At 37.0% G+C, this 26,784-nt stretch overlaps 1 protein-coding gene across 4 annotated transcripts in view; it reads left to right on the forward strand.

The window, feature by feature from the left end:
* Positions 1 to 26,784, forward strand: part of kif13ba (kinesin family member 13Ba) — a 42,275-nt gene that overhangs the window by 4,109 nt on the left and 11,382 nt on the right. For all 4 annotated transcript variants that reach the window (XM_058748738.1, XM_058748735.1, XM_058748737.1 and 1 more), the window contains exons 2-23: positions 732 to 816; positions 11,897 to 11,912; positions 12,055 to 12,115; positions 12,840 to 12,932; positions 13,069 to 13,249; positions 13,336 to 13,423; positions 14,114 to 14,248; positions 19,035 to 19,147; positions 20,543 to 20,654; positions 20,826 to 21,038; positions 21,119 to 21,229; positions 21,378 to 21,512; positions 21,881 to 22,011; positions 22,267 to 22,353; positions 22,468 to 22,655; positions 23,084 to 23,342; positions 23,446 to 23,608; positions 24,617 to 24,763; positions 24,851 to 25,000; positions 25,267 to 25,392; positions 25,576 to 25,749; positions 26,600 to 26,757. In XM_058748738.1, coding sequence (XP_058604721.1) covers positions 732 to 816; positions 11,897 to 11,912; positions 12,055 to 12,115; positions 12,840 to 12,932; positions 13,069 to 13,249; positions 13,336 to 13,423; positions 14,114 to 14,248; positions 19,035 to 19,147; positions 20,543 to 20,654; positions 20,826 to 21,038; positions 21,119 to 21,229; positions 21,378 to 21,512; positions 21,881 to 22,011; positions 22,267 to 22,353; positions 22,468 to 22,655; positions 23,084 to 23,342; positions 23,446 to 23,608; positions 24,617 to 24,763; positions 24,851 to 25,000; positions 25,267 to 25,392; positions 25,576 to 25,749; positions 26,600 to 26,757 — 2,926 coding nt within the window. The remainder of the gene's footprint in view (positions 1 to 731; positions 817 to 11,896; positions 11,913 to 12,054; positions 12,116 to 12,839; positions 12,933 to 13,068; positions 13,250 to 13,335; positions 13,424 to 14,113; positions 14,249 to 19,034; positions 19,148 to 20,542; positions 20,655 to 20,825; positions 21,039 to 21,118; positions 21,230 to 21,377; positions 21,513 to 21,880; positions 22,012 to 22,266; positions 22,354 to 22,467; positions 22,656 to 23,083; positions 23,343 to 23,445; positions 23,609 to 24,616; positions 24,764 to 24,850; positions 25,001 to 25,266; positions 25,393 to 25,575; positions 25,750 to 26,599; positions 26,758 to 26,784) is intronic.

Consider the following 26,784-nt stretch of genomic DNA (forward strand, 5'->3'; position numbering starts at 1 on the left):
ATACATAATTGGACATGAAATATTGATTTTTTTGCTTTAAATTATTTTCAGAGAACTGTGGCATCTCATGACCTGCTGATGAGCTGATTGCACTTTCACACTGAAATCATGTAATTCAATTTTGGAGAAATAAGGATTTGGAAATAGTTGCAAAATTATTGATTAAAAGGGATATTAATAAGATTACCATATGGCATCTGGCATGTGTAGAATCATTGCTTTAGTTTCACAGATGATTTTGCTAATGTAGTTAACAGCCTGTCAAGGGAGATTATAGATTGATTGTCCTGAAATGGCCTTTAATATCCCATCTGAGGACGTGAGTCTGTAAAACTGGTTTTCTCTGAACTCGTTCCATATCTGTGAGAATAGTGGTGGCTGATTTCAGGAACACTCTCTGTGTCAGAATGCTGGTTTGGTTTCAGTCCTCGAGCAGCATCTCCTGCTGTGAAATAAACCCTGCTATTGATTTTAGCCTTTTGTTCTGCATAATCAGGAGGATGACTAGGAACTCAATAGGTCATAAGATTGTCTTATTAGATACATCTAAGTGACAGCGCAGGGACAAACATATTTAAAGTAGCAGTTCCATAGGATATATGCTTCATCTGATCAGTTTAGTGGCATTGTATCCTTTTTTTAATATTCCAACAACTTGATGCAGCACAAAATAAATTGAAAATTCATATTCTTTGGTGCTTACATTGCCTCATTGTGTTTTTTTTCAACAGAAAAGGACCTGAACACAAAATGTGTTGTGGAAATGGAGGGGAATCAAACATATCTGTACCCGGCAAACCTAGGAAAAGATTCCAGGTAAGTTCAATTGGAAAATCTGACACACTATATGTGACCCTGGACCACAAAACCAGTCTTAAGTCCCTGGGGTATATTTGTAGCAATAGCCAAAAATACGTTGTATGGGTCAAAAGTATCGATTTTTGTTTTATGCCAAAAATCATTAGGATATTAAGTAAAGATCATGTTCCATGAAGATATTTTGTGAATTTCTTACCGTAAATGTATCAAAACTTAATTTTTGATTAGTAATATGCATTGCTAAGAACTTCATTTGGACAACTTTAAAGGCGATTTTCTCAATATTTAGATTTTTTTTGCACCCTCAGATTTCAGATTTTCAAATAGTTGTATCTCAGCCAAATATTGTCCGATCCTAACAAACCATACATCAATGTAAAGCTTATTTCTTCAGCTTTCAGATGATGTATTAATCTCAATTTTGAAAAATTGACACTTAAGACTGGTTTTGTCGTTCCGGGTCACATATTAATACTTTTATTCAGCAAGGATGTATTAAATTATCTGTTTCAAATAAATGCTGTTCCTTTGACCTTTCTATTCATCAAAAAGTCCTGAAAAATTTATGTTTCAAAAAAATATTAAGCAGCAACTGTTTTCACCAGTGATGATAATAAGAAATGTTTTTTGAGCACAAAATCAGAATATTAGAATGATTTCTGGAGTAATGGCTGCTGGAAATCTGTAAACAATTAATCTGTAATAATATTTCACAGTATTGCTGTTTATTGTGTTTTTGAACAAATAAATGCCACCTTGGTTAACATAATTATTTCAAAAACACAAAAAATCTAACTGACATTAGATTTCTCTCATTAGATTACTCCTTCTCCAGAGTAATGAAGCGGAAGTAATATCTGCTGCTTTTTATAACATCTTTTTCCTGACTCATTATTTGATCAGATTGATCTGTGCAAAAAATTGGATTTAAAATAACCATTTCTTTCTCCAAGATGAAGAATCGAGGCATTTCAAACTCCTTTGATTTAAAACAAAAAATATATACAGCATAGTACTGTTTAAAATGTTATGAGCACATAATACCCAAACAGTAATATTTAATGTATATACAGTAGTATGCTGTAAACTAGAATTCCATTCCAAACAAGACCGGCATTTGTTTCTCTTCCTCTCTTAATCAGATATTTCATGTTTTGGACCCTTCATGAGATAGCTGAGAGCAGGGGCTTTGAGAACGGGTGTATCATTGTGGGTTTCGGTCGGTCGGCTCGTACGATGGGGGCTGAGGGAGAACAGGAATGTGGACGTGCAGTTCTCTTTAACGCAGCCTGCTGTTCGCTCCGTCCTGCCGTGTGTCGGGGCATAACTCTCCTCCGTCTGACTTCCTCTCTTTTTCTCTGCCCTCCGTTGTCACGGAAACGCAGAAGGAGGGTTAACCCTAGGTCATCCATAGCTGAGGAGCTCTTGTGTCTGGAAAAAGGGGAAAATACAAGCTAGCTTTAGCATCTGTCGGCCATAAACATTTCCTCTGACTTTTATGGCGGGTAAACAAGGGAGCACAATTATTTTTTTCCCTCTGCTTTTCTCTTGTCGTGCAGTGCAAACAAAGACAGAGGTTGAACAGGTTTTAAACTTGGAAGTGAATGGTCGAGCCGCCTGCTGCCTTCGCACAACAGACAGTTTAATTGCAGCGTTGAGTTCATGTGTCGTGCTGCGCTCAATCGCCGGCCCCGTTAATGGCCCCTGCGATGCAGATGCCTCAAATGGCAAGGTTCACATGACCAAAATAGCCTTATTTATGCAGATTATTGCTGGCATTTCGTATTAATTATGATCTGTCAGGCGCTACAACACATTCCAGACCATCTTTTTTTGATGGCTACACATGCCGTGTTTATGTGTCAGTGTATATTCGTCTTTCAGTCCTTTGTGTGGTTGTACCTCTCTCTGTATGTCCGATGGCATCACATTCTCAGGCTGAATGAATCTTAGTGCCTGTCCATTTACTTTAATGAAAGAAAATGACATTTGAAAGGTTTTATGTTTGCAAGCAGCTCCTAGGGGTGTTTTGGATGGATTGAGGATTAAACACACCCAGACATGAGCAATAAGTATCTTTACCAGAAGTTTGCCTGGCAAGTCAATGTATTTATGTCTGTATTCGTGAATTATGATCACAATAGCATACATATATAATTTTAGAAAAATCCCTGTCATTCATAACCAATAATTGCTTGTCACTCCCAACTATTTCATTATTATTAACAGTATTTTGCAGCTGTGCCCTTTCGTGTAAGGCGCGTGTTAGATTGTTAATTTAAGGAGTTGCCAGCACATCAAGACTATGACCATCCCACCTAAATACACCAAAGAGCACCGGAGAGACAGGGCGTGTTTTTGGCAGACAGGAAATCAGTCAGACATACAGTAGTCAGAATGAGTTCAGGTGTGTTGAGGACTCAGCACTGTTTCTAACAGGAACAGCCACCCTGTGTATCAAAGTTCCTTTACATGAGGCTCTGTTAGTGATTGCAGTGATGCACAGATGCCTTGAGTGCTAGACACAGTCTCATATTTGTGTAGAAACGACTTCAAAAGCATATTCAGATACCTTCGACACTGAATGCTTCTTGAGTAGGCATGTATGTGATGCATGTCATAAGAGGTCCCTGAACAGTGATCTAAGATGTTTTATATATATATATTTTTTTAATCAAGTCATAGACACTAGTTTAGATCCTCCTGTCTTACAGTATGCGGTGTTAAAATTACGACTTTGAGTTTTTAATGTTTATTACCTGTTTTCCAGGAAAACTATTTAAAAAATCTTTAAAACAAGATAAATGTACTTTATAGCAACACTGCATAAAATAAGTCTAGTTATGTTTCCATCGATTTGTTTTTTTTTAAAGTATACATTTGTAATGGTTTTTTTTTGTTTTTGTATTTTGATTTAACTAAAAAAAATTTACATTTGAAGATACATTCTCTTGTTTTGTCTTTTCCTATGCAGTCTCTTCTTAAGTAAATTTATCTTGTTTCAAGGATGTTTAGATATTTTAACTGGAAAATTGGACATACTTGTTAAGAGTAGTTTTTTTCTTTTTTATAATATTGCAACAAATATAAAGGGCTGTTCACACCAATAATGATAACTATATTAGCATCCACACCAACAGATGATAACATTTTAATTATTATAATTGCGTGCTGCAGTTATAGACACAGACTCTGCTGTCATCATAGAATTAGAATGATTATTAAAACCTTATATAAGACAATAGCTGTCATTCAATAATAATTGCGTGGATTATTTATATTTATACTTTCTGCCTAATTCACACCACATGCGTATGCACATAAATTTGCTCTTAACCACGTTCTAGTGTTAATTATTTTGGAGTATTCTAAATGAGCGACCTTATGCCCGAGGTTAGTCATTTACATAAAACACTCCCAAACCATCTCAGAACAACCTTTCCTTTACAGCTTTTTGTCAATCTCATATGATGCTCTCCAAAGACACGCTCTCACCTGAGAGACGTACAGCAAGGTCCTCAAGCAATGCCAAGGGTGCAGTTCTCAACTAGTTCAAACACAATCACCTTTAATGCCGATCCAGACGACACACTCTCATTAGCCAACTCTGCATACGTGTATCTGTGTTGCTATTCAGAGAAATTGTGCAACTCCAGCTGTAATGCAGCTTTTCTCTTTCAGTACATGTATATGTTGAAATATGTACTTATAGAGAGAATATGTAGATTATATAATCTTACAATGGCTAATGCCTACTTACCAACCTCTGCAATATAGCAAATCAATGAAAATGACTGGATGGGCATCATATAATCTTAATGAGACATTGAGTCACAGTTGGGTGTCCTTAGCTTAGTAAAATCATTTCTGCATCATGTGAAAGACGTGCCCTAGAGTGCATCCTGTTGCCCTCGGCCTGCTCAAGAGCATTAAGTTCAAGCATGAGACCACATCTGTCGGTGCACATACATTCATTAGGACATATCTAGTGGATCATAATTTAGGTCAAGGGTACAAAACATCATCTTTCCAAGTCACAAGCTGCCTATTTGCAAGCAACCGGAGCGGAATCACATTTTTTTAAATGACTCTACCTCAGAGCCCAAAAGCTGAAGGGTAGTTCATGTGCGTCCGTGTGCACGGTCAGGTTGTCTTTCTGACTAGCCCGTCATGCGAACGCTAACCACGAGGTGTTAGATGGCGTTTGGCACAACCCTTGGTCTCTGGCATACTCGCACTGACAGCTGTCACCGTAGCGTACATCACTACCCCATGAGAAAGCTGCAGTGGACCATAATCAAAGTTCATTCCTTCCTCCCCCTTGTTCTCAGACTTCAGACCCTGCAAGAATGCAGACAAAGACATAGGGATTTACAGTCCTGGCCTTGAGTCGACACTTTGCCTCGGAGTGATCGATACACTCTCGAAAGAGAGATTTAAATGGTTCTCTGTAGGAAATGCTTTCCTCAAGCCTATTAGGAATATTAGGATAGTCTGAGGAGGCATCGGGTGAATCCATTAACTAGCTGGAAATGAAACCGCAAGCATGTTTCTGGAATGCTCCCTGAGTTTGCATGAAAGCCTGATTGAATGCGGCGGAATTAAATGTGTGTTTGATGCCGTTCAAAGACAGATTGAGGCCAGTGGCTTGTTTGCTAGACTGCAGACTTGAATCAACCACCACTTTTTAGCCTGTAAATGGAGGGTTTTCCCTCCGGTGGTGTCAATGTGGTTTTTATTTTCCGCCTGTGGTGCTTTGGTCTCGGTTTCATTTGTATACTCTTATAGCACCAAGCCAGAGTGGTGATTTCCTCATTGTTTGCAGCACCAATGGAGGGATACAGAGTGGGGGAAGGGACGACACTGTTGACACAGTCTTTCATAGCAGCCTCCTCCCCTATAGACAGTTCCTTGGATAATAAAAGTGCAACTATTAAAAGTAGCGACCGTTTGTGATGAGCTTGCTGTTATTATGTGGCAAACAAAGTCTATTTTTTTTTCAAACTAATGACCTTCATGGCAGTGTTTGCCAAAACTTTGCCACAGCATGTTTTTGTAAGCGTGGTAAACATTTAATCATTCATTTTAAATTGATTTATATGCAGTAACTGTGGGTAGGGCTAGATGGTAATAAATCAGTTTTTTATGTTCGATATTTTGTTTGCAACTATGGAGTTTGCAATCAAATTCCCAAAAGACTGTACTAGTTTTTTCCCCTTTAAATCACAGCTTGCGAACATTATAGTGGTATATGATATTTAATTAATGTCAGTAGCCAAAATGCAGATTACTTTTATTTCTGAACCAGCTCTTTGCACTGACAGGTTCAGTAATCTGGTTGAAAATGATTCTGTGATTAATTTGTGGTTCAGTCATTCGTTCTTGAAGGTCTCTTATACTTCAAAATAATTGTTTTCTAAATGTTTTGAAATGTAATTTATTCCTATTATTGCAAAGCTAAATTTCAGTAGCCATTACTCCAGTCTTCAGTGTCAAATGATTCTTCAGAAATCATTCTAATATGCTGATTTGCAGCTTAAGAATCGTTTCTCATTATCAATGTTGAAAACAGTTTTGCTGCTTAATATTAATGTAAAAACAGTAATGCATTTTTTTCATGATTCTTTGACGAATAGTACATTACAGATAGGCATATTTTTTTACATTTCTTTTAACATTACAAATGTATTCACTTTTAATTAAATGCATCCTTGCTAAATAACAGTATTTGTTTATTAAAACCAAAACTTTTGAATGGTAGAGTTTAAAAAGAATTAGTTGTTGAAAAGTATTGTTCTTTCTAGTGTTCTTTTTGTAAAATGCATGTTTTTTGCTGTATTTTTTCTGTATTTAACTTGTTCATCCAGCCCTAACTACAAGATTTTTCCTGGTTTGGGGGAAAGGTCTTATGTGAGCTTCTCTTTGCTGCACGCTGCCAAACCATCACTCTCTAAATGAATGTTTTTGTGTGTGCGATTGCTAAAGAAAGTGAGAGTTTGTGTCTTCCCCAGCAGCTAAGGACTCTGCTCAGTCAGTGCTGCCTCATATCAGGAAGCCTCTGACTCACTCCCACAAAAACAATGTCATAAAGCAACGTACAGGATTACTGGCGAGGCTACTCGATGACATCATGAGAGAACTCGTGTGATTAACAGCACTGCAGCGCTGATCCCTGTTCTAGCTAGAGAGTCTCTCAGCGATTGGTCTCACCTGTCACTGAGGCATTTTTTTGGGTAATAACAACCACATGCCTCTGTCTCCTGTAGGGAAAACAGGCACAGGCATAGAGGCACAGCATACACATTTTTCATTTGTACAGTTGGCTCATGGGCGATTCCAATCTGTGCAGATGTACAGGACAGCCGTGTTAGGACAACACAGAGTGATGCATTGTGGGTTTTGTCCAGCAATGTTTGGAAATCAGACTGGGAACTTAGGAGCAGCTGCCAGCTTTCCTTAGGTTGCCATTGGGTTGTCATGGCTGCCGTCATTGGACAGTCAAAAACATGAATCTAACTTTGGTCTGATAAACAAACTACCCATTTTACTTTCTCCAACTTATACCTAAACACCTGTTATATTTTATTTTTTTAATATTTTTTATTATATATATATATATATATATATATATATATATATATATATATATATATATATATATATATATATATATATATATATATATATATATATATATATATATATATATATATATTGTGCATATTTTATATATATATTAATTGATTTAATTATTTTATTTTTAACTATGTAGTGAAAAACAAAGCATCCATTTCAGTTTTGCCAACTTATACCTAAACACTTGTTTATTTTATTTTTAATTGATTCGTTTTATTTTATTAATGTTTTTTAATTTAATTTAATTTTAATTTTTTCCTTTTCTTTTTTTTGTTATATCATATTACTGTATATTCTGCAATCAGAGTAGTATTTTTGTGGAACAGAAACTATAAAAATTACATTTATGATGACTATTAATGTAAACATAATAAATGTAGTTTATGTCACGTCTGTCATCCAAACAAAGCGATTCATTATAATAATTTAGATTCTCAGCCCAACATAAATAAGAAGACTGTTTAGCAGAGCGTTTTTAATCAACATTGCATGAGCAAAAAAGCAGCAATGTAGCTTATTACTGGAAAAAATATACAATTGTGCTCAGAATGATGAAGATGGATAAGATTAGAAACATTGCTAAGTAGTGTTATTTGTTTGAAATGAATCATTTGTTTGAAATGAATCATTTCATTACTTTGTCCATTCCGTCAGAGACTGTACATCATTGTATTTGTCATGTTGGCAAATCAGATATGATTAAATGTGACCAGGGGTATAGTTAGTATAGGCTTTGCCAGATAGTACAAGGTCAAAGTCACTAGGGCTTGTAACGAGTGTTTGGGAAAGGAGTTGCCGGCGGCGGGAGCTGCAAGCATGAGCAGTAGTCTGGGTGTAGCACACACATGGGGCTGCAACAAACGATTATTTTGATAATTCATTAATCTAAGTTATTAGATTTAAGTTTATTAGAACGATTAATCGTCTATGATTTATCAGTAGACTTTGATTATTCAGCTTTTGCAATTAGTTATATTCTAACATGATGACTGAATGACACATCTTGCACATTCTGCTTAACATCTCCTTTTGTAAGTCATATAGATAAGAAACAAAATAAAGGTAAGTGATGAGATGCTTTGGATAAACTATTTTATTCACTACATAATGTCTTAAAATACCTTATAGGGTTATGATAACCAAAACAGTCCTTAGCTAGATCAAGCTTTGATCTCTGTAAACCAAACTGTCACTTTAATTAAATTATTTTTTTCCCACTAATAAATTTTTTTTTATCATTAGCTAGCTTCACACTGGAGAGATGCTTTATAACAGAAAATCAAGTTGTAATTCTAACTGAAAGCGACACGGACTCTGGTTTTTCATGTTTAATACCGTAAAGCTATCTATTGCATAAAGTTACTATATAAATAAACATGATGTGACCGGACTTTACTGGAGTACTGAACTGCAGAGCTCATGCAAACATCCACATCGTTGTAATCAGATGCTTTTTTAACTGCTGCTTTCACACCGTTGTCAGTTTTTGTTGTGTTTATTTCGTTACTGAGAGGAAAGCGCGCAGTATATATTTACATATTCATCCAAACGCCGCTCAGGTTCGGATGCATTTTCTCTGAAGCGCTGTGTGTCGTCTTCTCTTGAATTGCATCCATGAGAGCTGAATTACAGTCTTGCGCTACAGCGCCACACTGGTCAAACCGCAGTATTGCAGGCTCTTACATTAGGTCACATGAGATCAAATGACACCTCGACAACAAAAATATTTGTCGACAATTTTTTAGTGTCGATGTTGTCGATAATGTTGACTAGTCGTTGCAGCCCTACACACAAACCAGTGAAATCATTTGCCATTACACACATACCTACTGCAAGCAACACCCTTGGCTGTGGAGGTTTGGTAAAGACCTCATTCTCAAGAATTAGTAATCTGTCCTTTAGGTGTCTTGAAAGCATGCGTTATGTTCCTATGATGCATGAAATTTGATTTGTTTTACTCTGAAGTATCTGTTATCTGTAACACTTTTGTTTATGCCCTGCAGCGACAGATAGCAAGGCTAGATTTTGAGAAACCGATAATATGGAGATGAGATCATTTTCTAAGAATATCCACATTTATTTCAATGTCAGAATTGAGTGACTGTCACTCAGAAATGTTATTTGTAGTGTTACAGAATATACAGCTGTCTCCACTGCTTTCCGAATAACCGCCATGTGTGTTTGTCCACCCCGTTTGCCAGACCTCCCCCAGGAACTCAAGATGAAGCTCAGTTTGACACTTCCTTCAGGGGCCAACATCTCTCTCAGTTCTCAGCTTGGTGTGACGGGGGGGACGTCAGGATGCAACTTATTATACCACAAGTGCGGCATGGCCTGATTTTAAACGACAAGCTGAGCCCGGGGTCGTTGGAACTGAATCCAGGCATATTTTGCCCCTGCTTTCCATCCCTCGCTTGTTCGTTTGCTTGCTGTGTAACTACATGGCTATACACGCTTCGGTGATTTCCATAAGCTCTCATGGACATAGATTTTCTAGATTGGGATCGCCACTGCTGAAGATGGTCATTATAGTTTTTTTTTTTTTTGTATGTGCAGAAGGCATGTATAAATTGGCAATAATTCCACATAATATATGTCCTTAGTTATGAGATTCTTAAAAATGTTTTTGTTTTTACACACATTTTTGGCTTATTGTGTATGATTCATATTTGCATAGTCTGGCAAAGAAGTCTTTCCTCATATTTTGGATCAACCAAGCCAACTTATATTTCTTTTAACCTTTTAGTGACCTACATAGAAACCACTTTTTTGCTGATTTCACTAATAGTTTAGTTTATTTATAGCAATAATTTAATCTTACGTTTTTATTTGTAAATATACAAATACAAGATTCAATTATTACTATAAATAAACTAAACCATTTAGGGGTATATTTAGGGCTTGACGATTATCAGCCTGGCTGTTTATTAAGCATTTTTATGGTTATCGGTATCGGTCATTTTTAAGCTTTTAAAGAGAGGTTTTTTTTCAGCGCCCTTGTTATTGTTAATTTTCATTTTTACACCAGGCATATTGGTTCAAAATATTGGTTATCGGTCTACTTGATCTGTAATAATAAGTATCGGCCTCGGCTCCTGAAAAACACATATTGGTCGACCCCATATAGAATATTATTATTATTATTATTTGACTTGTTTGTCATGTACTCAAGACAAATTTCCATGCAAAATGACATAAGTATAACTGTAACTCTTTATTATAATAATAATAAATATTAAATTATTAATATTAAATAATATTTTAATAGCTCAGTGCTCAAACGTTCATGGTACAAACAAATATTGGGTAAAATACTTGGTAGATGTTTCATTTAAATGTTTCAGTTCTATTTGTTGTTTAGGCAGCTCACTATGGTTTGGAACAGGGCTTTGCATTTTGCATTTGTGTTTTTTTAATTACCCCAAGAACAACAACAGAATTGAATTGAATTAATTTTGCCTGGAAAGGCACGGTGCTCTCTGAGCGATTAAGATCCTTCAATACGTTCCCAGAGTCAGTCAATAATGCTTATATAGGTCATTGTGTTCACAGAGTGCTGTGCAAAGCCATTGAGGTGCCCTCTACAGATAACACAACTTTGAGTCAGGGCTCCAAATGCGTATTTACCCTGTAAACGGCAGGGCTTTCTCAGTGAGAGACAGTCTGTTTGTGTTCAGGTCCACTGAGCAAAGTACAACTGATGACATGGACTCACTCAGGATGTGTGATTGTGTGTAGAGCCGCTGGTTCCTAGTCCCGTTTGAGTGCGCTCATGGTGATGACATGCTATTTTGGTCAGCTGTGAGTCAGTGGGTCCACAGAATTTGGACAGTTAGAGGCTTTTTTTTTTTTTTTAAGCTTGTCTGAACTTCCTGGAATAATTAAAGCTCAGATGTTTTCAGGGAAAAATGTACTGAAATATTATGCACTGGTGGCCAAAATTGTGAAATATTTTTATGATTTTAAAATAACTATTTTCTATTTGAATAGAATTAAAAATCACCTTTATTTCTATGACAGGAAAGCAAAATTTAGCATATAAAAAGTATTTTAAATTGTAATGAGATTTTGCAGTATTACTGTTTACTGCATTTTTTTTTTTTTTTAAATAAATGCAGCCTAGGTGAGCTTAACTCAGAATCTTTTTTTTAAATTAATTATTCCAATTTTTTGGCTGCAAGTGTAAAATATTATGCTATGAATAGAACTCTAATAATACCATGGAAACCTGGTATATGTACAGTGGTATTAATAGTATTATCATGATATCACATATAAAATAATGGACCACATGGACTTTTTTAGTTTATACAGAAGCTTACTTGTCATCTTGTACTTCAATTGTGCATTCTTCTAAAATACATGCATAAGTGATTTGTTTTTAAACAAGCTCTTTTTCTGTCATTTCTCATATGCACCCTCTCCTTGGATCGTCTTGCAGCAGGGGTCAGCCAAAGGTATGACCCTCATTTCTGTCTAAAATTAACATGCTTACATCACACAAAATACAAGTTTGATAGAACATTCATACATTATACAAGTTTGATAGAATAGAATAAACGGAAACACAAAGTAACCATTTTTATCTCTTTTGTCAAGACCTTCGCCTATGACTACTGTTTTTGGTCAATGGATGAGTCGGAGACAGAGAAGTTTGCTGGTCAGTTTCTGGAAACACTTCTTGAAGAAGCCACTTTGTTTGTTTCTTGGTTCAGTACCAAATATCTCATCTGTATCATCTTTTGATGGTTCTTGCGCTGGTGCTGGTGGTGCTAGTGAAGATAAGGTTTTGTTTACACATCAAGATCATTTGTACTAACAAGGTTTTTCCCAGAACATCTACAGTGTGTCACCTTGAAGTTTTCAGTACAGTTTCAAGTCATGGCACTCTATCTACGGGAACGAAAGTGATTTGATTTGATTGTAAAAAAAAAAAAAAAAAAATATATATATATATATATATATATATATATATATATATATATATATATATATATATATATATATATATATATATATATATATATATATATATATATATATATATATATATATATATATATATATATATGAAACCCTTTTTTCTTATTTTTAGGGCCTTTTTTTTCATTCATTATGCCATTGTTTTTAAACTGTTTTTTTAGGTGTCGTCATGTACTTCAGCACAGCCATGCATGCTTTCTTCTGTTTTCCTCTCTTTCTCTCCTTCACGTGGTAAATCATTTTGAAGCCACAGTGAAGCCTATTTTTAGGACCATAACCTTAGTTTAGTTTAATTGTCATCTCAGAGTCATACATCACTTGAAAATGTTCATGACAGGTTTTTTGTAAGATTCACATTTATGGACGTCCATCTTAATTGTCATTCAATCATATTTTATCAGGCCAAGATGTAGTGTTTCAGTGCCTTGGGGAGAGTCTTTTGCACAATGCCTTTCAGGGTTACAACGCCTGTATTTTTGCATATGGGCAGACTGGTGAGTAATGCTTTGTACGCAGTGACCTTTGCTCAGTTTTGTTTAAAAGCACTCTAAACATAACCATTCTTCTTTTCTAATGTGATTTATTTATGTGTAATAATTAAGTAACATGAGAAAATGTCATTTCCCTCAGGCTCTGGGAAGTCGTACACCATGATGGGTTCGGCGGACCAACCTGGTTTGATCCCCAGACTCTGCAGTTCTCTGTTTGAGCGGACCATTCAACACCAGAGAGAGGAAGAGAGCTTCACCGTGGAAGTCTCTTATATGGAAATCTACAACGAGAAAGTCCGGGACCTGTTGGACCCCAAAGGGTGAAGCCTATTGTGTCTCATGTTTAATCTCTGAGCTTTACTCTGCTGTAGATGTTGATCTTACATGATATCCGTTTTTCCAACAGGAGTCGACAGGCCTTAAGAGTGAGAGAGCATAAAGTTTTGGGGCCTTATGTTGATGGTCTATCAAGGCTTGCGGTAGAAAGTTACAAGGTAACAAAATAGAACAAAAATATCTTTAATGGTAGAATAACATGCACAATGATTGAACTTTCACCTCCTTTTTTTCCCCCAATATATACTGTCATTTAGTTGATCATGTGGCTCAGTTATCCCCTCTTTGGGTCTGCAGTTGATGCTTAGCAAATCCCACTGTAGGATTGTTTATAGTCAGCTCACAATACGACATGTCACTGCTGATGTTTTTGGCTTTATGGAACTCTTAGTCATTCTACAGCCTACACAGAATCTGGAAAAAGCAGATTTCTGTGGCGTTTTGCAGAATTTGATTTATGGAATTGTGTAATTTGTCACCTGTTCTTTTAATTCTTCTAAAATATATTGAGTTTAAGTGCGTTTAATGTGTTCAGTGCTTTGGATTAACACATTTTTACAAATTTTAATCCATTCTGTAGAATTCCAGAGATTCCATAGATGATTCATCATTGTGGAAGTCCTATTTAACTCTGTTCAAAACCTAAAAACAGGTTACTTTGCAGTAAGCATAATTCATCGGCATTGTACCTGCCTTATTTTTAAAGGCCATATTCAGGACATCTTTACTGCTTTTCTTTCTTTTTTTTTTTTTTTTTTTACAGAAAAATAAGTATGCACAAGTGTGCAGTATTTCTGACCTTTAAAGCATGTCTGAGATTCTAATCATGTCCCTTCTTCTACCCAAAGGACATTGAGTCCTTGATGTCTGAGGGGAATAAATCCCGCACTGTGGCAGCGACCAATATGAATGAAGAAAGCAGTCGCTCCCATGCCGTTTTCAAAATCATCCTCACGCACACACTAAAGGACCTGCAGTCGGGGGTAAGGACACACTTGCACACACTGTTCTAAAGCTGATTTTCATAGATTAAGATTTAGATGCAAGATAATACAAGTGGAAAATCTCTTAAATGGGTCACACCTTACATGCTTCATCTTTTATTTAAATTTAAGTTATTTTATGTTAGACAGTTTCTTGCACCATAAAACTTATAATCATTACTATTTTGCACCCTTAGCTTTTACTGTTGTACATTTTTAGACTTCATGTAAATGACCTTCTTTATGATTGGCTAACCTTTACATACCAGCATAGTTTGGTTATCAGGTTGGGTCAAGTTTCTGAATTCTGAATAAACATGGCTATGGCAAATGTGGGTTGTCATATGTTAATGTATTTTCAACTTTGCAACCATGTTCTCTGATTTACTTTTTTTTTTTTTTAGCTTTGTTATTGTAAATGGTCTGGGTGGACTGGGTTGAGAGCATCAGAGTCTGTCTTCAAACTCTCTTATTTGAAAAGTGCAAAGAAAACCTTATTAGGGTAATTTAATTTGGGAACAGTCCTGATTTTGCTGTTTGATAATAAGACCTTGAATATTCTTGCAAGATCCTCGTGAAATAAAGCCAAGTACTGCAGGACGGGGAAGATGTCCAGCCCTGATGTTCTCATAGATGGATGAATACCTTTTATCAGCTGATGTGGACCTGTGATGGCACAGTCCAGTGTCAAGTCTCAGATGTTCCTCTTACATTGTATTTTTACACCACCCTTGCCTTTGTTCCATCCACTTTGGATCATTACTGGTTGTTTCCTATTCATAATATTGCATAAGTCATTTAATTTATGCATCTCCAAAGATCTTGTACCATTAAGTGCACTCTGGACCAAGTAAACCTTCCCTTATCGGTTTTATTGTGAGCATGGAGGAGAGCTCATGCAAATGGCAGGAAAATTGATGAATAAATTATAGTGTGTCCGAGTTTAGACGTCAGCTGATCTCCTCTTGCGCTGTCCTGGTGTCACTGTGCTTTTCTTTTGTGCCGTATGTCACGATCACCTGATTCGACTTGCGTCCAGTCCCTAATCTATAATTCATCACGGCCTGGACTGTGCTGGCCACTCAACAGGTGCAAGATCTAAACTTAGCATGTTGTCAAAAAACAGAGTAATGATAAAGTTTAAGCCTGCATGCACACCCATGCACCAAACCCAGCCCTTATGTATGTGCTGCTTGTCATCTCAGCCATCGATAAGTAACGATGTGTGTATTTTTCCAGCACAGTCATCAGTCCTGTCTTTTGCATGCTGTGGTTTTCCGTGCAAACAGCGCTGTGGAGAAATGTGAGGCAGTAGATTACCTCTGATTTCCATATTCTTTTGTATTAAAATCTGTGTTTAGCATATTATGGAAAACAGCTCCTTGTAAATTTTCTTAGATTTTTACATTGTCTGTGCTTGACTGTGTAAACTCACCACTGTTCAACACTTGTGTGTTCTCCAAGAGTATTGCTATGCAGTTGCCAGAGCTGGGTAGTAACTGATTACATGTAATCTGGATTACGTTGTCAGATTTAAGTACTTGTAATTAGATATTAAATGACATTAAAATATTATAAATCAAAGTACAGTTACTTTTTTATTGATTACATATTTACTCAATAGCAATAAATTATGGCTTAATTAATGACTTATTTTAATTTTACATTTTTATGATTGAAATAATTATTTGGTTTTCATTGAACTCTCAAACCCCTTGCAGTTAGTTTACAAACCCCAGTTTGAGAAACCTTGACATAATGTAATGTTTAAGGCACTTCATGTTGTCAATAAGATTAAATGGAATATATAATTTTTCTTTTTCTTAGCATTTTTATATCGATATGGAACAAGATCCTTATTAAATCAATGTGATAAAAGAGACGGATCAAAAGTCATCTAAAAGTAATGAAAAAGTAGTCTGATTACATTACCTAAAATGTGAAATGTAATAGATTACGTTGCTAACTACAGTTTATGTCATGTAATTTGGAATCATCAACGGACTACAGTTTGTGTAATCTACCCAGCTCTGGCATTTGCTAAGATGATTTGAGGAGTTAATGTGTACCTACGCAGTTGCCAAAGTGTTAGGAGTGGTTGCCGGGACATTGCTATGTAATTGCAGAAGTTTTTTGAGGGGCTACTGCATAACTAGGTGGTTGCTAAGGTGTTCTGGTTGGTTGTCAGGGTGTTACTATGAAGTTACTAAGGTGTTCTGAGTGGTTAATGCTTAGCTTTGTGGTTTCTAGTTGTTTTAGGTGGTTTTCAGGGCATTGCTGTCCAGTTGCTGTGGTGTTCTGTGGTGTAAATGGATGGCTAGGTGGTTGTCAGGCAGTCCTAAGTGGTTGTCAGGGTGTTTGTGTAGTTTATAAAATGTTATGAGGGGTATGTGCAGGACTATAAGGTTGCTAGGTTGTTCTGAGTGGTTGTCAGGGCATTGCTTGCTATGCAGTTTCTGAGGGGTTAGTACATAGCTGTGTGTGTTTTTTAGGGAATGTCTGTACAGTTTTATGGTGTTCTAAGAGGTCAGTTGGTAGCTATATGATTGCTATGGTATCCTGAGTGGTTGTCAGGGTGTTGCTATGTAGCTTAAATGGTTTTCTGAGGAATAAGTGCATGGCTATAAGGTTACTTGGGTGTTCTGGGTGGTTGTCAGGGTGTTGCAATGTAGTTTCTAAGGTGTTTAGTGGTTAATGCATGACTGTGGTTGTTTTAGGTGACTTTCAGGGCATTGCTATGTAGTTTCTATGGTGTTCTGAGGGGTTAATGGATAGTTATAAGGTTGCTGGGGTGTCCTGAGTGGCTGTCAGGGTCTTGCTATGCAGTTTCTTAGGGCGTTCTGAGAGGGTTAATGTATGGTTAAAAGGTGGATAAGGTGTTCTGGGTGGTTGTCAGGGTGTTGCTACACGGTTTCTAAGGTGTTATGAGTGGATAGTGCATAACTATGTGGTTGCTAAGGTGTTTTAGGTGGTATTCAGGGCATTGCTATGCAGTTGCTATGACGTTCTGAGGGGTTAATGGATAGTGTTGGAAACTTTTATTCCTCTTGTCGAAGCAGAGACCAGGAGACGTTGGGATATCTTTCATACAGAAGTTACTCTTTATTGAGAACTCGCTGTGCGTCGCTGTAGTCATCCAAGTCTAACTAAAGCAGTGATACATTGTAGTTTATATACATTTAGGGGGCAGTGCTTAGGAATGGAAACAAAGCACCTGGGTGACGACCTTAAACAAAGCATGCAAATGAAGTATTCAGGTATAGCAACCTGCCCCATTTAACCACTCCTAATCCAATCAGCATAACTGCCCAAAGATTGGGGCAGGGGCACCTAGAGCCATTACAAACAAAAGGTAAGAGTCTCCGTCGTCTGGCTCATTTGACTTACAATAAGAGAACAGGAACTGGCAGGGACCTCTTGCTACAAACTTTGTTTAACAGAATCGTTCATTTTATGTCATCATCTTCACCATAAATGCTAAATACAATGTATATAACTTCTTCAGTTTGTATACTATTACATTGGAACCTAGATTTAACATTTTATAAATTTGTAATCCAACAATAGCTATAAGGTTGCTAGGGTGTTCTGAGTGGTTGTTGTGTCCGGAATGGTTATCATGGTGTTGCCATGCAGTTTCCAAGAAGGTAAATGTATGGTTAAAAGGTGGATAAGGTGTTCTGAGTGGTTGTCAGGGTGTTTCCTTGTTGCTATGTGGTTTTTAGGGTGTTCATGGTGATTTCCAGGGCGTTTCCATGCAGTTGCCGTTCTTGGGGATTAATATGTAGGCTATCTCTGTATTTGCTAGGGTGGTTGTCACTGCCTCGCTATGCAGTTGCTAATGTGTTGTGAGGGGTGAACTCATAACAATGTGCTTGCAGAGGTCACTCATATATTTAGAAGTCTTAAAGGTACAGTAGCGAGAACTGCCTGTTCGTTCTAAAGGTCACAGAGAAGGTGGAAGTGGGTCATAAAGAAGTAACTCGAGTGTAGTTAAAGTAGGAAAAAAAATTAAATGCTACAAAAGAGCAGAATGTGTCTCCTTTAAATAGCCGATTATAGATTAACGAATTAACTCTGGCTCTATATGATTGTGTATTCTCAGCCAATGTGCATGTGGAGCCTGAAGCCTTCGCAGCACAAGGACTCTCTTTGTTGCTGTAATGCACTGTAATCTCGGTCCAGCTCAGTCCCCCCTCCTCACGACTTCCCATATCCTCTCAGCTTGTGCTCACATCTCTCTGCCTCTCCTCTCAATTAAACCTCATCTCTGATGCTCAAACAGGGGGATTGTGTACAGTAAGGTCTGATGCTGGGGCACATAAAGGAACTCCACCCCACATACTGCTCCAATGCTGTGTGCAATAGAGAGGAGAACAATGGATGCTTGTCTACGGCCCACTATAGCCTCTCTTGTCATTGTTCCTTCGTAATATAGGACAGCTCACCAGAATTTGTCCAGCGTGGTCATTCATACACAAATTTAACATTTAAAGCCGTTTCCCTGGGTTTCTTGGGAGGACAAGCACAGACAGGATTGACAACCATGGAAATGTTCAGTAGTGAGGGATTATTATGTTGCTTTTTTATTAGCTCCCGCCACTGTTAGTTCACTGTTTATTTCCAGGATAACTAGGCGCCAATCATGGAAACATACACATAATGAGGTCATGTGACATGCTATTCCCAAAAAAGAAGTAGCCAGTGTATATTATGCGGTAAGCAGTATTCAGTTTTGAACGTAACGTCTCTCATTTCTTTTTTTGTTCTTTTTCTCTTTCTACAGACAAGTGGGGAAAAGGTGAGTAAGCTGAGTTTGGTGGACTTGGCAGGAAGTGAGAGAGCTGCAAAGACGGGTGCTGCAGGCGAGAGGCTCAAGGAAGGCAGCAACATTAACAAGTGTGTTCAACCTTGACTCATTCTGCATGATGCCTTTTTTTTTTTCTTTTTTTTTTTTTATAAATCTGTCTTGTCTTGGTACTTTTTTAATTAAATGAATGTACAAACCTGCAGAGGTTTTGCATTAATCTTATGGAAACTGTCAAGAACAAGCCTAGTTGATATTTTGCCCCAAAAATACAAAATTATTTTTAACTTAAAGGAAGCCTAAAAATTTTTTTTTTTTTTTTTTTTTAATTTTTTTTTTCAATTAAATGCATTATTTGATTACTCTTATATTATATAAAAATATGAAATAATTAATAATAATAATTAGTAGGTTATTTGACCATTAATCAATATCATATTACTATACAATATGATATATACCAATGACAAGCAATGTGGAGAATGAATGGATTATATTATGTTATATTATATTACATTTAGTGCTGTCAAACCATTAATCGCATCCAAAATAAAAGTTTTTGTTTACATAATGTGTGTACTGTGTATATTTATTATGTGTATATATAAATAAATACACACACATGCATGTATATATTTAAGAAAAATGTTACATTTATATATTAAATACATTTAAATATGATATAATTTATATAAATATATACATTATTTTATATATTATTATATAATATTTTCAAAATATATGCTGTATATGTGTGTCTTTATATATACATAATAAATATACACAGTACACACATATATTATGTAAACAAAAACTTTTATTTGGATGTGATTAATCGCGATTAATCATTTGACCAGCACCAATTATATTATATTATTAATTGTAAATTATTTATTGATGATTAGTAATAATGTAATACGATGAAATAACAATTACATGCTCCAAAAATTACCTTCATTTTCTTCATGCATAATTTTATAATTTTTTCCCTTTCAATTTTGGAGTAAAATGTGACCCAGACATGTTTTTGTGAGATTCTCTTGCTTAATCTAGTCTCTGAATGTCTGAGTCACCTCTGAATATTTTCCTGTTGCACTAAATTGAGGCGTTTCCTTTTCTGTTGGATGGGTGCTTTGTCTTTTACAGGAGCCATGTCATGGAAAATAACTGTTTTGAAATAAGTTTGATCTTCTGTGTAGACATAATCTTCATTTACAGTGCGAAGCTCCCCACTAATATTGTGTCTGGATGTTTTAGCCCTCTAAGAATGTATTTTAGTTGATTTAAAGATACTGTGGAGAATCAGAGTTGTTAAATTGGCTACATCTAAGGGCACAGTTTGTTCTGAGAAAGGTTTATAAATCTGGTGAAGGCTTTTTGGTCTGCCAGTGCATATTTCTGTGTGTGAAGTGTGTCTTTTTCCTTGGTCTGTTTCTCTCTCACTTATTTTTTTTTCCATTTCTATCTTTCCTCTCCACACTGGACAGGTCTTTAACCACTCTGGGTTTGGTGATCTCAGCTCTGGCAGACCAGGGTGCTGGAAAGAACAAGAACAAGTTTGTGCCCTACAGAGATTCGGTGCTGACATGGCTGCTCAAGGTATGAACAGTCATTCTGTCCAGTAAACACCAGGAAGGGGAATTTCCACAGTATTATTTACATTTTCCAATCCAGTTCCATCCACACACTTTTGAATGTATAATCTCTGGAAAGTGACCGCTTTGCCCTGTGCATTGATGTTTAATGTCCATCCTTCTGGTGTAACCACAGGACAGTCTGGGTGGAAACAGTCGGACTGCCATGGTTGCCACTATAAGCCCTGCGGCAGATAATTATGATGAGACGCTGTCAACGTTACGCTATGCAGACCGAGCAAAAAGCATCGTCAACCATGCCGTGGTCAATGAAGACCCCAATGCCAGGATCATCCGGGAACTCCGAGAGGAGGTGGAGAAACTGCGAGATCAGCTGACGCAGGCTGAGGTACACACTTTTCATCATGTTCTTAGTATGACGTTGCAAAATGTCAAAAACAGCATGTTAAGAGCCATGTTCCTCTACAGTCTATGAAGGCACCAGAGTTGAAGGAGAGACTGGAGGAATCTGAAAAACTGATACAGGAGATGACGGTCACCTGGGAAGAGAAGCTGAGGAAGACTGAGGAAATCGCACAAGTAACAGCAACAATAATTTGCACTGTTTTGTCTGGACTGTAATTTTGTTTATGTCTGGATGTTCTGTAGTTCATGTTCCATAACACCATCCGTCAAACACAGAAGAGGACGCTAAACAACTTCTCGCTTTCTTTTTTTCTTTGCACAGGAGAGACAAAAACAGCTGGAGAGTCTTGGCATCTCTCTGCAGTCATCTGGTATCAAGGTTGGAGAAGATAAATGCTTCCTGGTCAACCTCAACGCTGACCCTGCCCTTAATGAACTATTGGTTTATTATCTAAAGGTAATGCACAAACATTTTATTTTATTTTAAGAGTTTTGTATATTGTGTGTATATTATTTTAATAATAGTATTATTTCTGTTTGCTACTTATTACATATTATATTATGCATGCTGATTATTATTATTATTATACACGTTTTAATGTAATACAATATATTGAAAGTATATTTTATGTACATTTTATTATTCTTATATATGTAATACTGTTTTGAAATGATGAACTAATTAGTAGTAGTATTACAGGAAAAAAACTACAAAAAAAAACTATTCTAGTTTAATTTATAATTTGGTGCTTGAACATCTATTATGTGTTGATTTTGCCCCTATGGATGTAACCTAACTGCAGTTAATTCTGGGATGTTTTGCAGGAACACACTAAGGTTGGATCAGCAGATTCACAGGACATCCAGTTATGTGGAATGGGCATCCAAGCAGAGCATTGTGTCATTAACATCACACCTGAGGGAGCTGTCTTTCTCAATCCTTACAGAAACTCAAGGTAATGCATCGAGGAGGAGTATAAATGTGAGATGGGTAAACCAAAAGGGTCACAGGTTCAATTTAAACCATGAATGCTTAACCGCAGGTTTTCTTTGCACTATGCATGTATAGTACATTTAAATGTATGCATTAGGTTCTTTTACCTAAAAAGTTATTACTACAAGTTAAAGGAAAACAACAGCAGCCAAATCGTTATTTAGGTAAATGTCGAATCTAAAGTTTATAAAATAATTTGATGTTTCCTCTGTTACAGAACATGTGTGAATGGATCTCCAGTCACCAGCCGGCAGCAGCTTCACCATGGTGACCGTATTTTTTGGGGAAACAATCACTTCTTCAGGTCAGTTTTATTACCCTAGACTAAAGAATGGCACATAGCGGCTTCCTGTGTTTGTACGTGAAAGTGCTGTATGGATGCTTTTATGAAGACTCTTTATATTTGTGTCTTCTTCAGGATAAACCTCCCGAAGCGACGCTTGAGGGGTGAGGAAGAGGAGGGTGAGGGAGGGAACATGAAGAACAGTAACAGCAGTGAGCAGCTGGACGGGGAGGGAGACACGGCCAGCGAGGTGTCCAGTGAGGTCAGCTTCAGCTACGAGTTTGCTCAGACTGAAGTCATGATGAAGGCTTTGGGCAGCAACGGTGAGTTTTAGCCACAAAATGTATGTGAAATATCTTCATTTTAAACAGTTGTGTTGCTTAATATTTTTGTGGAAACTGTGATTTGCTTTTTTTCAGGATTTTTAATGAATTGAAACTTCAAAAGAACTGCATTTATTTGAAATGGAAATCTTTTGTTACTTTATACATATCTTTACTGTCACATTTGATGTGCATAGAAATATTAATTTGTTACCAAAAAAATCTTACTGACCCCAAACTTTGGTACAGCTGAAATAAAAATTGGAACATTACTTCTATTAAAAATATGAACACTTATTTTGCATTTAAATGTTAACTCATTTCACATGTCAGTCAAAACATGTAATTTACCTTTAAGTCTTAAAGGTACAGTAGCCAAAACACGATTCAAAATGATGTGAAAAATTTCTGTTTTTGTTGTCTAACAGACCCCATGCAGGCGGTTTTGCAGTCTCTGGAGCGTCAGCATGAGGAGGAGAAGCAGACTGCTCTTGAGCGCCAGCGGCTGATGTATGAGCAGGAGCTGCAGCAGCTGCGCAAACAGCTGACTCCAGACAGACAGAGCATGCAGATACCGCAGTCACAGCCCTTGCAGCCGCAGTACCGCAGCTTGGAGAGACTGAGCCAGGGAGGAATGTCGTCATCACCCAGTGCCCAGCACCGCCTGCGCCAGTGGAGCGAGGAGAGGTGAGATTTCAGTTTTTGGTGGAAACAAATGCGTTTCGTTTTCCCAAGGTGAAATTTGGTACATGGTGAGTTTGTTGTAACACTGCTATTTTGGTGACACCAGGGAGGTAGTGCTGACGCGGAGCTTGAGGAAACTGAGGGAGCAGATCGTACGGGCTAATCTGTTAGTGCAGGAGGCGAGCTTCATCGCTGAAGAGCTGGACAAAAGAACCGAGTACAGAGTTACTCTACAGATCCCTGCTGCAAACCTTAACGCCAACAGAAAGGTCAGATACATTTTAGACCCATGTCAGGGTTTCTACAGGTCTTTAAAATTCTGACAAATTAAGGTTGAAAGGTCTTAAATGGGAGCAAATAGATATATAAAACAAACAATAAATATCTTCATCAGTATTTTTGTCTTGTTTTCTAGTTTTCCAATATCTAAACATCCTTAAATTAAGATACATTTACTTGAAATGCAACATGAAGATGGAAGTTGAAGTCTTGTTTTATGAGAAAGTAAACAAAATGAAGTGAGTTTGTGCTTAAAACGAGAACAAATACCTCTCAGTGGGATATGAAAATTTGTTTTCCCTTTGAATTAAGTTGACCTTATCAGTAGATTTACTCGTAAACTCATTTCATTTTGATTGATTTCACAGAAAACAAGACTTCTAGGGTTCTGTCATTTTTGCTACTCTATGCATCTCGATTTAAGAATCTTGAGACATTTGCACTGGAAAACATGACAAAAATACTGCGGAAGAAAATCATGTTTTTGCAGTGTGATCATAAGGTAGTGAAAGTTATTGTACAATTGTAATGGGGTTTTGTTGAAAGTTTTATTTTCATACTTTTGCTAATACAACTTATGATATTTTCAGTAACACTTTAGTATAGGGACCAATTCTCACTATTAACTAGTTGCTTATTAGCTTGCCTATTATTAACATATTCGTTGTTTATCGGTACTTATAAAGCCCATATTCTGTATGGTTATATTCTACATCCCTAATCCTACCTAATACCTTAACAACTACCTTACTAACTATTAATAAGCAGCAAATTAGGAGTTTATTGAGGCAGAAGTCATAGTTAATTGTTTGTTAATACATGGCGAGAATTGAAGCTTAAAATAAAGTGTGACCATATTTACATTTAGGGAACATATTGACACATTGTCTCAAGTCTTGAATTTACCTTTCCTAAAACTTGCAGAAACCCTCTATACATAGGATAATATGAGATAAGCTTAGAATAAGCATTAACCTTTTTTGTGTTTGTGTATGCAGCGAGATGCTGTATTGAGCGAACCCGCCATTCAGGTGAGGAGGAAAGGCAAAGGGAAGCAAATATGGGCCCTTGAGAAGATGGAAAACCGGCTGGTGGACATGAGAGAGCTTTATCAGGAGTGGAAGGACTTTGACGAGGACAACCCTGTAAGCTCTTATTCATCACGCACGCTTTACTGTGCATTAAAAATGAAAAGGTAACACTACAGGAGTGGTTTTCTCTCCATCTCATAGGTGATGCGCTCGTACTTCAAGAGAGCCGACCCTTTCTTCGATGAGCAGGTGAACCACAGTTTAATCGGGGTGGCCAACGTTTTCCTCTCCTGCCTGTTCTATGACGTAAAGCTACAATATGCGGTTCCCATCATCAATCAGAAAGGAGAGGTGAGAGGATGATGTGTTCAGATCTGTCTGCAGCTGTCAGGCAAAAATGATCAGTGGTTTGACTCGCTATGAATATTTAACGCTCACTGAGACTCATTTGATTTCTGAAGAAAATTTCTTCTAGTAGATAAAATGGGATGTAAATTTAAATCAAATGCAATTTCATCTGTGAAATGGAATCTAATCGAGTCATCATATAAAGCATGAGACACAGTTTATCTCCAGCAGACCAGTGAAGGGTTGTGTTTACTTGTTGCTGATGTAAGGTTGCTGGGCGGCTGCATGTGGAGGTGATGAGAATGGGTGGAGGATTTGATGACGGTGTTGCCGGAGGAGACGAAAGTGATGGAAGCCCAGACGGTGATGTACAGGAACGCAAACTGGTCTGTATGGTGAGTACCAAAGTTTGCAGAAGCAGGTTTTGTGCATCGAAGTCATGTCGAGATTTTTGGTTTTAAATATTTTAAAAGTTAACTAAAATGAATATTAACAGCACAATATCCAGTGTGTTCATATTTAAAATTGGTTTAAAAAAATCATACCTCATACTTATTTTACTTGTGTCTCTCAATCAGATTAAGATCCTGCAGGCTACTGGTCTCCCGCAGTACCTGTCCAATTTTGTCTTCTGTCAGTACTCTTTTTGGGACCAAGCAGAGCCTATCATTGTTGCCCCAGAAGTGGATCCCTCTGCCTCCTTTTCCAGCAGCAAAGACCCCCACTGCATGGTGGTGTTTGACAGCGTTAAGGTACGAGTCAAGACATGTGCTTTTACAATCAAATGGTAAATTAACCAGTAATAGCCCAAATTGTGAATTATTACTAATATTGACTTTCAGCGTTAAAGACTTTGGGTCTCTCAAATGGCATCTTTGTTCATTTAAAGGAGTAGTTCACCCAAAAATTTTAATTTACTAAACCTCAGACCATCCAAGATACAGACAAGTTTGTTTCTTCTTTGGAATAGATTTGGAGAAGTGTAGCATTACATCATTTGCTCACCAATGGATCCTCTGCAGTGAATGGGTGCCGTCAGAATGATAGTTCAAACAGCTGATAAAAACATCACAATAATCCACACGACTCCAGTCCATAAATTAATGTATTGTAAAGTGAAAAGCTGCATGTTAGGAAGTAACAAATCCATCATTCAGACGATTTTAATTCCAGTGTCATTTCTGGCCAGAATTCATAATTCCTACAGTGAAAAAGTCCATCCTCTGTTGTCCTCTCACTAGATGACATTTTCAACGTAGAAAGCAATATAATGAATAGAGGACTCGTATTTTATTGGAATCAATGGTTTGAAGTTAAAACCTTTTTGCTTCAAAAAACATTAATTGATGGACTGGAGTGGTGTGGATTACTTGTTGATTATTGTGATATTTTTTTTATCAGCTGTTTGAACTCTCGGCACCCATTCACTGCAGAGAGATGTAATGCTACATTTCTCCAAATCTGGTCCAATGAAGAAACAAACTATATCTGAGGATACATTTTCAACAAATTGTCATTTCTGGATTATATATTCCTTTAACACAGGAGTTATCAAGAAATTATTAACATACATTTACTTTTGTTATACTCTCTGTACTGTAGGACCATGCTGTGACTGTAACGGAGGATTTTATCGAGTATCTAACAGAGGGTGCCGTAGCCATCGAGGTATACGGACACAGGCAGGCTGATCCAGGCAGGAATCCTGCGCTGTGGGACCTCAGCATCATCCAGGCCAAAACACGCACTTTACGTGACAGGTGAGCAGAGACTTAAGCTTCAACCCC

This window comes from Onychostoma macrolepis, chromosome 17 (assembly GCF_012432095.1).
Source record: "Onychostoma macrolepis isolate SWU-2019 chromosome 17, ASM1243209v1, whole genome shotgun sequence".
In the NCBI taxonomy this organism is placed as follows: Eukaryota; Metazoa; Chordata; class Actinopteri; order Cypriniformes; family Cyprinidae; genus Onychostoma; species Onychostoma macrolepis.